Raw genomic sequence first — 15,518 nt, forward strand, 5'->3', positions numbered from 1 at the left:
CTGATGAGTTCAGTCAGGTAGGTAGAGCAGGGAAAGATGGAAAACGTGCAGAGCAGGGGGGCCCCAGGACCAGGATTGAGAATCAGTGCTCTAGATGTTTCCCCATATATATATATATATATACCTCCCCATACATCCCCAATGACCAGATCCCTCTATAAACAGTTAAGAACTTGTATGATGGCATTTCAAGAAGGACTGAAGCTGTTCTGAAGGCAAAGGGTGGCCAGACTCCTCATTAGTTAGTAGATATTCATATACGGTTTGGCATTTCCATCATTTTATCTGTCCCTGTATAATTTTATATGTGGATGTAATTTTTTGTGTGGATGATCTCTATATTTTGTTCACAGTCGAGACCTGCATGCTAGCTAGGCACTGTAGAGTGAGTCTCACCCTGATGATGTATGAACTTTGCTTCACTTCGATCTAACAAGATCTCAGGTTCGGACTATCCAACTGCACACATCTGTAATGTTATAACAGCATTAAAAGCATTAGGAATGTATTGCAACAAATTCAAACATCTTTATTTCACATATATGTAAAAACTTGAATTCTGCACATATATGAACTGACAAAAATAGACAAAATGAAAAAAAATCTGTCTTAATAGCAAAAGGGAAGCACTACAAAGTCAAGATAAGATCAGCTGGGGACCAGTTTATTCAGTTTTTTCACCCGCATTACTCACACACTGCTTTGGTACAAGGCAGACGCAACCAATGCATGTGACTGTGTGTACAGACTCAATCATGGCCCCTCTATTTACACAAGGAAATACTGTCTATCTGTACAGCGAACTACTGCCCTTTTAAAACAGTTTCAGCCCTTATAAAAATAACCATATATGTCAACATATTGCTGTCTTCCTCTCTTCACATGTTCTCAGTCATAAAACACAAGAGTTAGCTTACCTCTTAAAAACACAGTTGTGCTGATTTGATTATTTTTCCCCTTACAGTCAACTCAAGGAAAGAAGGAAATCCACAAATGCATACTCCAGCATACTCCAGTACAAACAAGCACACTAAAGCTGATCCACATACATACCATACTTCACCCTTCCCTGAGCCAGTGGTGACGTTCAGAAAATGAACTCTCAGCCACTTTGAACTTTCATGAACTCTCAGCACAAGTCACGCCATCGTTCACAGGGTCATAATTTGGAAACTTGTCACCTACAGTATGTGCACACTAACTACAGTCCAAGGAGGGACCGACTCAACCCCCTCAAAAAGACCAACAATGCAACAGGGAAAATGGAGAGCTGTAAAAATGAAATCATTTTTACCACAGTAAACATTTCAACTTGCTACATATTCCCAAAGTCTTTGTGTCCATGCTGTTAGTTACAATCCACCCCCCGCACAAAAAAAAAAATTAACGTCCAAAACAAATATTTTGAAAAACATGCTTTAAACCAACTGAACTTAAAATACAGGGGGCATTAGAAACTCAGCAAACTGAATGGGGCGTGACATTCATTCAAATACATATACATCCAGGTTAAACCTTCACACAATCAGGATATACACAGATAAAACATCGGTTCACAGGTTGTATTCTTTCAGTAATATGCAAATGAAGCAGGGCTTCAACATCAGGGTACACTGCTGAATAGCTTGGTTATGCTTAAAGTCAACCACTTACCATGAAACAAAATTCACAACCAACAATTTAACATGTGTGCCTTTCCCAGTACAGTACTGCAATACTGTATGTGAGACTACACAAAATCAACTCTTACATCTCCATCTGCAGTACTTAAATCACATTTACAGTCAAGTTAACATTCACAATGCAGTCAGGTAACAGGCTACCTAAAAACCAACAGAATGTTTATTATTTGTGAAATAATTATGCTTGTAACACCTTCATTATAACTGACCATTGTAACAATAAAAGTAGGGAAACCATTTCTTTTTTCCTCCAAATGTCTATATGATTTAAAAAGGGGCCCAACTCTTCATGCCCAATAGGCTCAGATCATACAGTTTTAACTGTAATAATGAATGAGGGAATAGTGCAGGGCTTTGAGGAGCCATGAAGCACAACAGCCAACTCCCACGGAAGGTCGCACCTCACTCTGGAATGTCAATCGCCCCGGTAACAAAATTTTCCAGCGGGGAGGATTTCGCAAGGAAACCTCTCACCACATGTGACTATCAGGAGTCCCTACAACTCGAAAGCAGGCCTGAGCCAGCGTGCTCCTTCACAGCAGAGCTTAAACATGCATGTTCAATGACATGTTCAATGACATGCAAAAATGTAATTTAAGTGTTTCAACAGCATTTCTATGAAGGGGTAGAAGATGCGTCCACTGCAGTGTGCAAAGCACCAAAAACCATACTCAGAAATCAAATGTGCTTCCCACGTAACGACAACATCCCTTTTCAAAGTGCTCCTTGAGTAACATGTCTAAGCACACATATTTTGATAATACAATCAATTGAGCCAGCTCAATGCTACAAATTGTCATGTAATATCATTGACATAGGGATGTGCTGACAAATATACTTTGGCATCTCCAGGGCAACCATTCCATGCACGCGCCTACCACACTACAGCCTTTACTTTCTGTTTCCCTTCTGTTAGTAGGGTTTCTTTTTGATTCTTCACTGTTACATTGTTACACTGTTAACCAAATAAGGCAAGGAAAAAAAGAGGAATAAAAAAATGTGGTTTTACTTCTCATATGAAAGCAAAAGAAAAACAAACAGGACTCTAAGTATGTACACGTATGGAGTTTCACTCCATCCACAACATTATAAAAATACGAGCCTCCTGTGAGGAAGCTGTAAGTGGTCATGTTGCTATGGGTGCAGCAAGTAGGGAAGAGGTCCTCCACCCAGCAGGGGGGGCCAGACCCAGTTACAAGCTGGAGGGCTGGGTCTGTTGCTGCAAGCTGTGAGGGGCAGGCTCACAATCCTTCGGTGCCTCCTCGTCTCGCCGCATGTACATGAGGAAGAGAGTCACAGTGGCAAAGGTGGTGGCGTTGACGGGGAAGGCGCGCAGCAGTGTGGAAGTGAGGCCACGCGTGAACACCCTCCAGCCCTCCCGCTGCAAGCTCTGCCGTACACAGTCCATGATGCCGCTGTACTGGTTGACCCCGCCCACGCCATCCGCCTGGAGGCGGGACTTGATGACGTCCATGGGGTAGGTGGAGATCCAGGAGGCGATGCCGGACATACCACCGGCAAACAGCAGCTTTGGGATCATGTAGGGGTCTTCGGGCTCGCACCCCAGTGAGCGTGTCAGCACATCGTACGCCAGGAAGTAGACACCGAAGCCAGGCGTCTCACGGATGAACGTGGACACCATGCCTCGGTTGATGCCGCGCACACCCTCCTTGTTGTAGATGCGCACCAGGCAGTCCAGCGAGTTCTTGTACAGCTTCCTCTTGGACTTCTTCTCGCCCGTGCCCTGCATCTGCATGCGCGTCTTGGCCAGCTCCATCGGGCAGCAGATGACGCACTGGATGGCACCCGCCGCCGCGCCCGCCAGGAACTGGTTCATGGGCGTGTCCTGGCCCAGCAGACGCATGGTGTTGCCCTGCACACCGAAGACGATGGCGTTGATGAAGGTCAGGCCCATCATGGGGGAGCCGATGCCCTTATACAGTCCAAACATCTGCAGACCAACAAGATTGGGGGGGGGGCATCAAGAGGGGGAAAAGGCAGGTCATAATTGCACGCACAGCCTCTAGATGAAGTCATAGAATGCACCCAAATACTTTATAGAAGAGTCCTTAACTTTCTTCCTATGATGAGGAAGGGAAGAAAGGAGAAAATACTGTCAGGGAAATGGAATGTCACTGTTCAGCTGACCTCATCAATCAACTGATTTCATCTGACATTTAACAGGTAACCCATCCCTCTTTGGGACAGATGTGATTTTTTTTAAACATGAAATGTATGGCTAATTTGACTATTTTACTAGCACAATTACCTGAAAGAAGGGCAAAAGTTGTGCACTAGATGGCTAGTTCATTTTTACTTCTTAGTGCTAGGCCTATGTAGGACAACATTACTCATGAAGAGCATGTTTTTAGTATTTCTGGTAAACACTACTACTCGTCTACTATCTCCTCTCTGCAAGGTCCTAAGGCTCTATCCAGCACAGACTGCTTCAGATATGAAACAATCTGAAACTCTTTGCCATTGTCCGTTGTTGCTTACATCACATTACACTTGGTGCTAAATGGAATCAAACCAACCACAGCATATGAATGGTATGTAATATCAGGGCAGCACACAGAGTCTGTGTGAGGTTGGCACAGAAAAGGTGACAACCCCTATTGGTGGGTATCTCACAGGTCTGGCAACAATGTGCCAGCAACTTATTCCCTGAAGCCACAAAAAAACACTGCATTTTGGCATATTTCAGAAGCATTTTAGAATAGAACCAAGGACCAGTTCTATTGGGTAGGTTCAAAAGACATTCATGCAAGTCTGTCCCTTGACAGCAGAAAAGCTGTTCTGACACCAGACCTAGGGGTACAAATTCAGACCAGAAGTAAGGAAATGGCCCAGCTTTACATTTTGTGCGCACGCATGGATGGTATACTTACAGACTCTTGCCGTACAATGGACTGGAAGCAATGAAATGTTCCCCGGTACAGAGGCTTGTCGACATTTTGAACCTGGAGTCTCACCTGGAAAAGAAAAGCCTCTATGTTAAGTACAGAACAAGAAGCCTAATGTGTTTCTCCATACTTAACACTTCCGACATCTCACGGACAAGAGATCTCTACTTCTACGCGCAACATTAACATACTGCAGGAAAGGGCGAGGAGACAAACAGCAACATTCCATCAAAAAATGTGTCAGAATGAAGTGGATGAGATGGATGTCTTCTGTGTTAAGTTTTCTTTTTTAAAGTGGGCTTAAATTAACTGAATGTTTAAAAAAAAAAACGCTAGTCTTTCGTGCTTGGATTTCATCTTTATTGTCTGGTCACAAAACAAAGACTGAGAGACACAGAAGGGTTGACCTTGACCGTACTTACAAGGTTACACTTCCGTGCAGTGGTTGTATATCCCTCATCTACAAAAAAGTAACACTCTTGCTGTTAAAGACACCCCCTGGCTCAAAGATAAAGGTAGTTAAGTGCAACAAGGCAAACCTGGAGTAAAAAAATGACATTGCATCAGAGGTTCGAGCGGAGAAAAACGAATGCTAATTCCCTCTCCTGTCCAGCTAGGCAGAGCCATCAACTAATCTTAAAAAAGCAGAGATGAAAACCCTTAAATGCCACCGTCATTTACAATAATGGAACTATTAAAGGCACACCTTTGTTGGAAAAAAAGTGTGATTATTATAGGAAGGGGGGGACATGAATCACCTGAACCACCGCCAATGAGTAGCACCTGCCTGGGTCATGTACAAGAGAAATTTTGCGTACCACACATCAGTTGAGGTGGAGGGGGAGTGAGTTATCCTGCCAATTAAACTGGGGTATTATTAGATGGCAAAACTAACAGAGTCCAGATACAGTTGGCTGCCCAGTGCTGCATGTGGCCAGGACATGGTTGCACTAAATTTGGCAGAAGTAGGAGTGTTTATCCAACAGGCAAAAGGAGGAAACGACTTGGCACAATGGCAAGTAAACAATACGATCATCCACAAATACAGCTGATCCCTTAAAGAAAAAAATGAGCTTGGCCTGAGTTTCTGCTCTTGCTAGCTATGTTCACGTGAAAATGGCAAAACACAGGAAAAGATAACTACCATTTTTTCAACATTAAAGACCAAACAATCCATAAATTTATTACAATCTGTCAAGTTTTGTCATTCTTTCACCTATCTACTACAGCTAGCAGTTAGATCTGTTTGGTAGTTGTTCACCATCATGGGAGAGGCACTGTGTTATGGAAGTGAATATCAGCTAATTGCAACTCAACGTAATGTGGACTGACCTGTGTCCACTGGGATCATTGGGGGGTCAATCTGGTTACTGGAAATGAAGCTTTATTTCAGTGTGCTATAATTAGCTCACTTTTTTGCAACAAAGGCGGCCTCTTCATTTAATACTTTCACTTTGGCAAAATGGGAACTTCCACAAAGGAACTTGTCAAGTTTATATACAATAATGTCCATCTACCTTGGGGATGATATTTGCATGCATGTTAATATGAAATGTCACAATCAGAATTGTAACATTTGGTAAGAGCAACTTAAGTGCAAGTCTAAACTTAAATGGAAGAACTGAAAATAAAATGGACAGCACAGCATCCAGTTAGACTAGCATGACTGGTGTAGTCTCTTTATGAGAACAACCCACTCCTAGTGCTCGACTTCATGGGGGCATTTTGAATGTTAGTATGTGGGAATTTGCTTAACAGAGTCATGTGTCTGACAGGAAGGCAGGTTCTAGTACTGCCTTCTAAATGGAAAAGCTGGAAGCATGAGGGCTAGCTGAGACAGCCCAGTTCTGTTTGGAACAAACATTCTGCATGATCCACTCTCTGCACAATGGTGTTTGAACTTCAGTCTAATACATTTCACAAGGACATTATTAACCTGTTCTCTGTGCTGAGTTTTGCATTAAACATCAACCATGTGAATCATTACACATTTTTCTCATACCATCTTTCAATATGCCTTTTTTCAATAAAAAAAATCGCTGTTATTCAAAAATTAATTTTACCGGTAAGATGGATGTGGCATCTTGTATACTGGGGGATCCTGGAGTTAACAAAACAATAGCATTCAAAAATACAGACCCCTAAAATGTTAGACAAATAAATAAAACACAGTAAGACACCTTACCTAACTAGACATCAACCTCTTTCTATGGTATACTCTGAACACACATCTTGAGGCCAAAATGTTAGTTTGTTATTTTTTTTTGGGGGGGGGGGGGAACAGAGAAACAAGCTATGCTTGCAGGGAACCCAGTTCTGACCTACTGAGCAGCTGTTGGACACGAGGAGTTCCCCAGACGGTTTCACACAAGTCTTCAGTTTCGTTCTGTGCAAACTGTTACATGGTCACTTGTGTGGCCTTTCCACTTGAGCTGACAGTTAGCTGGTTTTGTCATGCACCGGCAACTTAGACGCAAAACCTGAGCACTTCGACCATTCAGCTAGCGTGCTGGCATCCTTTCTGCTACCAAGTGAGCACAGGCACTGTGCTTAAAAGGCAGCGTTCTACTTTGCAATCGAAATGGGGCACACAGTCAACTCACGGGCCCAAAATAAAGACACTCACCACTGCAACCAAGCAATGGCAGCTACCCTTCAGGACGATTAAAACAGAAAACCAATGATGATGTAGTTTCCTTTTTTTAATGCAGGGTTTTACAACCAAACAAGTTTGCCTTGTCTGCTATTCTGCATATTGTTTCTGAATTTGACTACCTGACATTTATGCTCATGATAAAACAGCGAATCCAGTGTCACGCTCACGTAAAAGCACTGAGAGGTTTACTGTCCATGCCACACATCCCCATGCACATGCAGAAACACTTGGTGATTAAACCCACCTTGACAGTATCAAAAGGGTGTCCTACCAAGACACCAGCTGCACCTGCAACAAAAGAGGACAAACATTAGAATCTTACCCCCTCTGCATTTTTTAGGGAGAGGTAGTTAGCCAACACAATCAACAGCCAACAGTCATAATACACTGATCTTAAACCAAAACATCACCTGCAATAATGACAATCAACAAGGACGGCAATATATAGGCAGCATCTTTTGGGTCACTAAATGCCTGACCATGACTGTATATTTGTAAACAGGAACCCAAGCTAATCTGTGGGAACAGTAGTGAGCGGGCAAAACAAATGTGCTCTCAAAGAAGATAGAAAAGGTTCCACCTTCTGGACCAACTTAAACACAAGGTGACATGAAGGGAACTGTGCCAATCCAAATTTGACTATGAAATGATCTGTTACAAAGGATCTCTAAATGGTTTGATTGCAATCTTTCCAGGATAGCTGAAGGCATATGCATATGCATATAACATTTCAACCCAACTCATACCTAATACCTTTCTTCAACCTGTCTAATTATGTTAAAAATTAAAATTTGTGTTATTTCTGCAAAAAAATGCAAGTTGCTGTGGTATAGGTTCTCTGTTGACTTTGTCAAAACTTGCAATTTGGTCAAGCCTGACCATAAAAACATCACAGTGCTTCATAGTGCATTCATATCACACCAAAAGAAGTAAATGCACACACTTCACTATAAATTACAATGGCAAATAGATGAATGTAAATGCCAGAGAATTGTGAAACTTCATCTTACACAACTGTGAATTTTCATCTTTTTCATTGTGAAAACTCATTTTACATCTTACACCTTTGTTTGGGTTCTGAGCTGTTTATGTTAAGTTTTGGAGACAAACCCACACAGGTTTTGACTTGCACATCAGTCTAAAAACAAACAAACAAAAAAAAACCAGGCTAGCTCATATAGCCAAGTAGTGACAGTGAACCTGATTGGTCCCTGATTTCAGGAACCACCCCCTTAACAGTATATAAGCATTTCACAAGCCCTTGTTTATCCCGGTAGTGACCTACTTCCCCTGTAGATGAGGGATTCGCAAACTCAATGTGTGGGGGTGAAATACTCCAGACCCTGCGGCCGAGTCCTATGGAGAGTTACATTTGGTCCTCACCCTGGGCTGGTGCTTCCCCTATGGCCAATTATAACATGGATAATCCCACCTGAGCTCAATGTGATCAGAGGGGCTTGCTCAGATGAGCCTATCACAACCAGTCCCTCCTCAAACCAGAGAACTGAGCTGCACCTCCGGTTTGCTGCAGACTATCCATCAGCTGCTCACTGAGGCAACGGCATAAGCTTCACTGGAAGGCAAACGGCTGCAAATAAAGAAGCTGTGTTCACTATGGAATCTGGTGAAAGAGGTGCTCTGGGGTCAAGTTTTATTTGACCACACAGGAATGCGACCTCATACCATTGGTTTGACCATCATTACCAAGCAATAAATTAGTCACGTAAAAACCCAAGTTCACAGAGTTCTTCCTCAAGGTTGAGGTGACTTCCCACACTGTATGGAGACAAAAGGCCTTTAGGGGTCAGAAACTATGCCCTCTTAAATTCCAGCTTCTGGTAAGAGATGGCAAAAGTACATTGGTGACTGATATTATCAGATGTCAATAGTCGTACCGGCTTAAACTCAAACCACACAAAAAAATCACTACTGCACAAGCATATGATCTTGAATACTATGTGAAGATGAAAAAACAAGCAAGACAAAAAAAACATTCATGAGAACCCAGCAGAACAATAAAATAGTAAATAGTGCAAACAGAAGGACTAGAGACAGACCTGCATGGATATGGGGAAATATAGCTGAACTGAAGTGTAACCTCAAATTCTATTTGATGAGCCTTTCCCAAAAGATTAGCTACCATAATCAGGGTTATTATCGTATACTAAAACTAAAACTAAGACATAAAGTAATGGTTTTTAGACATTTTCGTAAACTGAAATAACATTTACCCGAAGAAAATGTCAAGAAAATGTAAAACTAAAACTAAACGAAACTAATAATGATTGCTAAAAAACTAATAAAAATAAAATAAGAAAAGACAAAAAATAATTGTCTTTATCGTTTCACGACGGCGGAGGTCGTATCCATTCAAGGCGGCGGGTGTCACACTCAGGGGCGGTTTGTTCCTTAGGGCGATCGGGCGACGCACCACCAAAGGGGTAAAGGGAGGGAATTTTTCACATCACACATCCTACCACAGCTGTGCCGATCTCTGCTAGGCACGCTAGCCGTGACTGCTCTAGACAGTTTGTCCTGCCTCTGAATATCATCGTCCAATCAGCGTCAAGTCGTGTTCCGTGGAGTACCGCCCCTTTCGGGCGATTTCAATTTGGTTGAAAATCGCACAGATCGCTTTGATACACTCTCATGTTAAGGCAATTTTTTTCGAACTGCAGGCGCTGCAATGCAATCTGTATGGGTTCTGGGTGGGCTTGCACTAATGTGCTTTCGTCATACGGAACCTGGTGTAGGGATCGCTGGGGCAGCCAGCGATCTTGTCACATTCAAGGTCAACATGGCTAATGTTACCTCAACTCAGAGCAACTCGATCGTGGCATTAAAAAATACCATTCAGTCGTCGTAGTAAGCAGGATAAATTGGCAGCTAAAGAATTAGGACCACCCAGACCAAATTTAAACATCAAGCAAGTATCTACAAAGGGGTAAGGGTAAGGGTAATCGTATAACTGGGGATTTTCGCGGAGCGAGTATGAGCGGAAAACGTGGCTAGCAGGCTATGTAACGTTTTGTTCTGCTACCCTTGCTCAATTCAGTGTGACAATGTCAAGTTAGCTAGCTGTTAATTTACCCATTGAACGGGTCACCGCTTAGCCACCATCGCAACAATTGCCCCCTCTTCCCGAGAGATTTGGCAGGAGCCGCCACTGGTCACACTCCCAAAATTCTGTGTAGTCTGAAACAAATGTATCGCATATGTTAGTTAAATTTAGTCTTGAAATTTTGATATCTTCAATGATAAGCAGATTATTTTTCACGCTGGACTAATCTTAGACAATTTTTTCTCCGTAACTAAAATTACTAAAACTAAAACTGAAACTATAATAAACTAAAACGAAACAGAAACGAGTCCATGAAATAAAAACTAAACTGAAACTAATGAAAACACTGGTGAAACTAACTAAAACTAAACGGAAATTCAGACTGAATACAAACATATTATCAAAATAAAAACGAATTTGAAAATGTAGAAGTATTATAACCTTGCCCATAATCCCTTTACGCATCCCTCGGTGCTGAAATAATTTTCCTCCAATACCAACAAACATAAAAATGGTGAGTGCACTCTGGCCACCATAGTGCCTATAGTGTATTTTTGCCCCGCTGCTTATTTTGGCCGAGTCTCATCTGAACTCTGTTTTTTCTTTTAATAGACATCTGGATCAGCTGATGAAAACACGAAGTACAGATGACTCACAGGGGATGACTTATCTAGGCACGTCCACATTCGTGAAGTATTACGGTCTATGTGTGACCATGCTGTAATTGTATTTGCAAACAAGTTCCTCTGAGGGAGACAGCAGGACAGCAGCCCGAACACAAACAGTTTATAGATATTAAAGAGTGGTTTCAAAAACACTGCCTCAGCTGCTAATGTATAATTTAACTTATAAATGTAACACATTAGCAGGCCTTTTAAAATCCTTGCATGTTAAATACTGCCTTCATTTCTTGTTTTTCACTGAAATGCAATTATTGCTAGTTTTTGTTTCAACTGAAAGCTGTATATTTTATGCTTTTCCTATCTGAAGCCCTGTATGACTGACTACCCATCTTGCTACAGGTAGCTGACATACAGTGCTTCAGCAACAGAGACAGGGTAAAGCATGCTGATCTGACTGACTGTCAAGAAAGGTGTGAGTATCTCTTCCTTTTTTTGGAGAGATATTCTAGTCACTTCTCAGAAGGTGGAACAAAATGCATGTGATTTCCCCGAAAATGTGCAGACCTGAGGATTGTGGGATGAACTTGTGGTTTGGAAATCCCTGTTGAAAGGCATTTGGTGAAGGAAAAAATGGTTTTAGATACAATGAGGCACTGAAGAACATCCTCTGTAGTGGTAGTGGTGTAGCTGGTAGATTCATTTTTAAAAAGGATTAGTTACAATAATGCAGTTGGACATTCCAAAAGATGGTTTCCTTTTGCTTACAATGTTTTTTTATCACTAGATAGATAGAGTACTTTTATTTATCCCCAAGGGGAAATTCCAGTGTTACAGTAGCAATTCACAAAATGACAAAAGACACATAACTTACAGAAACACACACAGTAAGATAGATAATACAAAAAACACGAGACTAGCTAGCACAATGTATGCTTAGCTTGCCAGTTAGTATAATGTGAACACGTACATTGTAAGTATTTTTTCTGCAACAAGTTACTGACCCATAGAGGTGCCAACCTAGACTAGCAAATGAATTTGAAATCACTTCCCTAATGAGCTCCCTTCCTTTCCATCAATACTCAGAACAATGGCCAAAAAGGTTCAACTGTAAGTAGTGACATGTGTCTACACATAGCCGTAAAGGTGGCACAAGACTGGGAACTGTCCATTGGCAGGTTATCAAAGTCCCTTTTTTACAATCAGTGCTCCACTCTCAGCGTCTGTAAACCCTTATTTTACAGCTGGTAATGTTCCATGGCTTCCACGTGCACTTTCCACAGCCGGCATAAGAAATGTTGGTATTTTTCTGGCCAATACCTTCATGAAAGTAAAATCTGTATAGTCAGAATAGAACACCTCAGTGACTTCAGACTTAGAATAGCAAATCTGTCATTTCACCAACCACTGATATGGATGGTTCTTGTCAACAGTTTTGCTATACCCTTTCAGTTACATTAACATTTCACCAGTAAAAGCTGCATCAGTGAGATAATGTGCTCTTTACCATGAAAAATAATAACTAATGTACGTGTAATAACTAATGTACTAATTTGATTGTATCAACATGCGATGACAAATAATGCCGGAATGACTGTCAAAATGAACTGGTGACATGTTACACTGAAAACAGAAAACAATGACTGTTGCTATCATGCAGGGAAGTTAAGATTGAAAGACAGGGAAATGCTATAGTCCCCACTCAGACTAAAATAGAAATACCACTGTAAAGACCCCAGCACACTAACCATTTTTATATGATGGTTTTTGAGCTCGAGGGGCTCCAAAAGGTGCCACCATGACAGTACTACAATTACACTGATCCTAATTCTGGTGTATTTTATGCTCCCAAAGAGGAGGGTGGATCTTCAACAATCCAACAGGTTGCAATCAGAACCAAAGTGGAGACCTTCTGCTTTACCAACTTGCTAAATGGGACACACTGAATAAATGAGTGTTCACACACACCCACGACAATGTGACACATAAACTAGATTACATTGTGGTTTCAACAGCCATCGACCGCCTCCCATGGTAACAAGCATGAGAATGATGCATCTGAGCACGTAGTGTTTTTCCATGCAGCTTAACCATAATCTCCTGTGCTTCACGGTACTACTGACTGCTTTTACGGTTGAACATATACCTGCCTATGCCTGGCACTGAATTGTGTATTCATTTTTGTCATTTTGAAGGCGATCTTTTCCAGAGCCACTGACAAAGTGCATCTAATAAAGTGGCATTGCTTCCATAATGTTAACATTCCAAATAACCACAATGTTAACATTCACTCAAGCGTTAATAAACCCTTTTCTCGATGTTACAATAAAATCCTGGTGACATCAGATGCTCGCAGGGAACGATACTGGATATAAAGGAATTCAAAAGAATAGAGGAATGTAAACATTGCCTCAATAATAGCCATTGGAAAAAGTTACCTCGTGCATGACCACTATCCCATTGTTCCAATACCTCTCAAGTATCTCTCAGTACCTTTTTCCAGTCTGAAATTCTAGCCCGGCATTTATAATTTACTGGCATTTCAACCTGATATGTTTGGCCAGTCATGTAACAACACACTGCCACGTATGAATTTGGATGGCCAGCCAGGGAAAAAATGCATTTGCTTGTCAGAAAAAAAAAAAAAAATTATATATATATATATATAACAGTTTAGATCAGTTTACGAGCTTAACCAAATAGCTCAGTATCTAGCACGCGTGGACTAAGGTTAATTGTCAAAAATATTGGCGTAATTAGTGGCATGTGAACGGCGTATAGACTGCGAGCCATTTCCGTGAAGTGGCATCTAGCTAAATGATCTGTGGCTAGCACATTTAACAATTTGATTTACAATCAGCTAATTCGTTTTTGGATATTGCTGCGGGCTAAATGTGCGGCTATGTTTTCTATCTGGTCACGTGTCGCATTTCATTCGCATGTGGTTGGCACCGATGCAGATATAGGTAACACCTAACACAAAAATGAAACAAAACTGAACTTCCATTAAATGAAAGGGTACGTATCAGCCAATCACAGATTGGAGTCAATCAAGTGGCTTCCTCCTGGTATGTGTGTGCAAATAGAAAATGTGTTGGTATCCTTGCTAAAAGGGTATTTTAACATTTGTGTCCTAGTTAACGAATGTTAAAGTTCTTAAATGAGTTTGCGGGCAACAGTAGTTTAGCTTGTTAGCCTGGCTCTGCCGCCAGTATGTTTATCATCGAGCCAGCAGTTAGCTACAGCTTCATGTGCACATAAGACGTATTTCGGCTGATGCAACAACAGATTTACTTCAACAGCCAGCCATCCAATAGTATAGAAACACTGTTTTTCTGGTATTCTAACTACCACCGATTAAAATGCCACTCCTTTTCCTTTGATATGACTACCTAGCTTCGTGGCTAGCTAGCTAGTAGCAATTTTTTGCAATAGTACAACTTACCTCCCATGCATCCTGCAACAAAATCCAATGCCATTCCCTTGTACAACTTGATTTTTATTTGGGTGCGTCTCCTAACCAATCACGGTCAGCCTCGAGACAGCTTGATGCAACACGGCGTTGTTTTTCGTTATCGCTAGTAAGCTAATTTTCTTTTCGTTTCGTTTACAACCTGATCTGACTAGCTGGTTTGCTCGTCAGTGTTCCTAGCTAAATGGAATTATATCTCTGTGATTTCAGCCTACGATGTTGGCTTAATTTACTGCCGAGAGCTCTTGAATAGGGCTTACTGTGTATGATTTGAACAATACGCTATAATTTAGCTCGCCAGCTATATTAACAGCCGTCCTGGACTATCTAAATTTCACCCACCACCAGCTCCTTTCTAGCTCCTTCTATTTCTGTATCAGAGGAAGCCGAAGTAATGTGTACATGTCCTAGTTTGGAGGAAGTACCAGTCCAATCGTATGTTCATGACGAAGACAACTCCCCCACCTAGAGTCCGCCCCTTGAATTCATTGGTTCTTGCATAGCTTGCGCAGACGTAGTGAATGCATCGCTTTAGCGTTGTCGTGACCATTGATGAAATCATGTCAACTCGTGCCAGTTGAAGTGGACGGAATGGAACGCCAATATACAGTACATGTGTCAACACGCAGTTGGACTGAGGCGTACCAAACATAGAGTAAAAATGGGTCCTGTAACTAAGTAATGTGTGTAATCAGGCATTGAAAAATTCTGAGATTTTTTTCTGTTTAGTATTTAGACTGGTAAATTAACACATTTTACTGTAATGATGTTTTTTTTCCCACGAAGACCTGTTAAGTTCCTTACAACAAAGCCAAACTAGACATATTGAAATAGATGAACTGCAGAGAAAAATGTATCATCATTTCAACAGTGACATTTTAGAAATATGTATGTTAGAACACACGTTTGGGATTACATATGTATTTATAGGCACATACATTAAGATTCAGTGAATTTTAAAAAATAATAAAAATGCCACATTTTTAAATCAACAGATGAATTTAAAAAGTAAGTTTCAGGGGAAAAAAACAGACGCAGAAGTTGCAAAAAACCCAGAAGTTTCATGTTACATTTAGTGCCCTACACTCTAAAGCCACTTCTGAAAACAATACACAATGGAG

General features: G+C 41.3%; 1 protein-coding gene across 2 annotated transcripts; it reads right to left on the minus strand.

Annotated features, from left to right (window-relative positions):
* Positions 1–632: 632 nt before the first annotated feature.
* Positions 633–14,807, minus strand: LOC118787130 (mitochondrial basic amino acids transporter). Of its 2 annotated transcripts, XM_036542576.1 has the most exons (6): positions 14,371–14,386; positions 7,489–7,532; positions 6,652–6,689; positions 5,011–5,048; positions 4,574–4,657; positions 633–3,633 (listed from the first exon to the last, which is right to left on the minus strand). In XM_036542576.1, the coding sequence occupies exon 6, from the start codon at positions 3,631–3,633 to the stop codon at positions 2,875–2,877; it is 759 nt and encodes a 252-aa protein (XP_036398469.1). In that variant the 5' UTR covers positions 4,574–4,657; positions 5,011–5,048; positions 6,652–6,689; positions 7,489–7,532; positions 14,371–14,386; the 3' UTR covers positions 633–2,874. The 2 variants fall into 2 exon arrangements, with proteins under 2 accessions (XP_036398469.1, XP_036398468.1); XM_036542575.1 differs by lacking the exons at positions 5,011–5,048; positions 6,652–6,689 and having other exon boundaries at positions 14,371–14,807.
* Between the last annotated feature and the right edge of the window lie 711 nt (positions 14,808–15,518).

The sequence above is a fragment of the Megalops cyprinoides genome, chromosome 12 (genome assembly GCF_013368585.1).
Source record: "Megalops cyprinoides isolate fMegCyp1 chromosome 12, fMegCyp1.pri, whole genome shotgun sequence".
Classification (NCBI taxonomy): Eukaryota; Metazoa; Chordata; class Actinopteri; order Elopiformes; family Megalopidae; genus Megalops; species Megalops cyprinoides.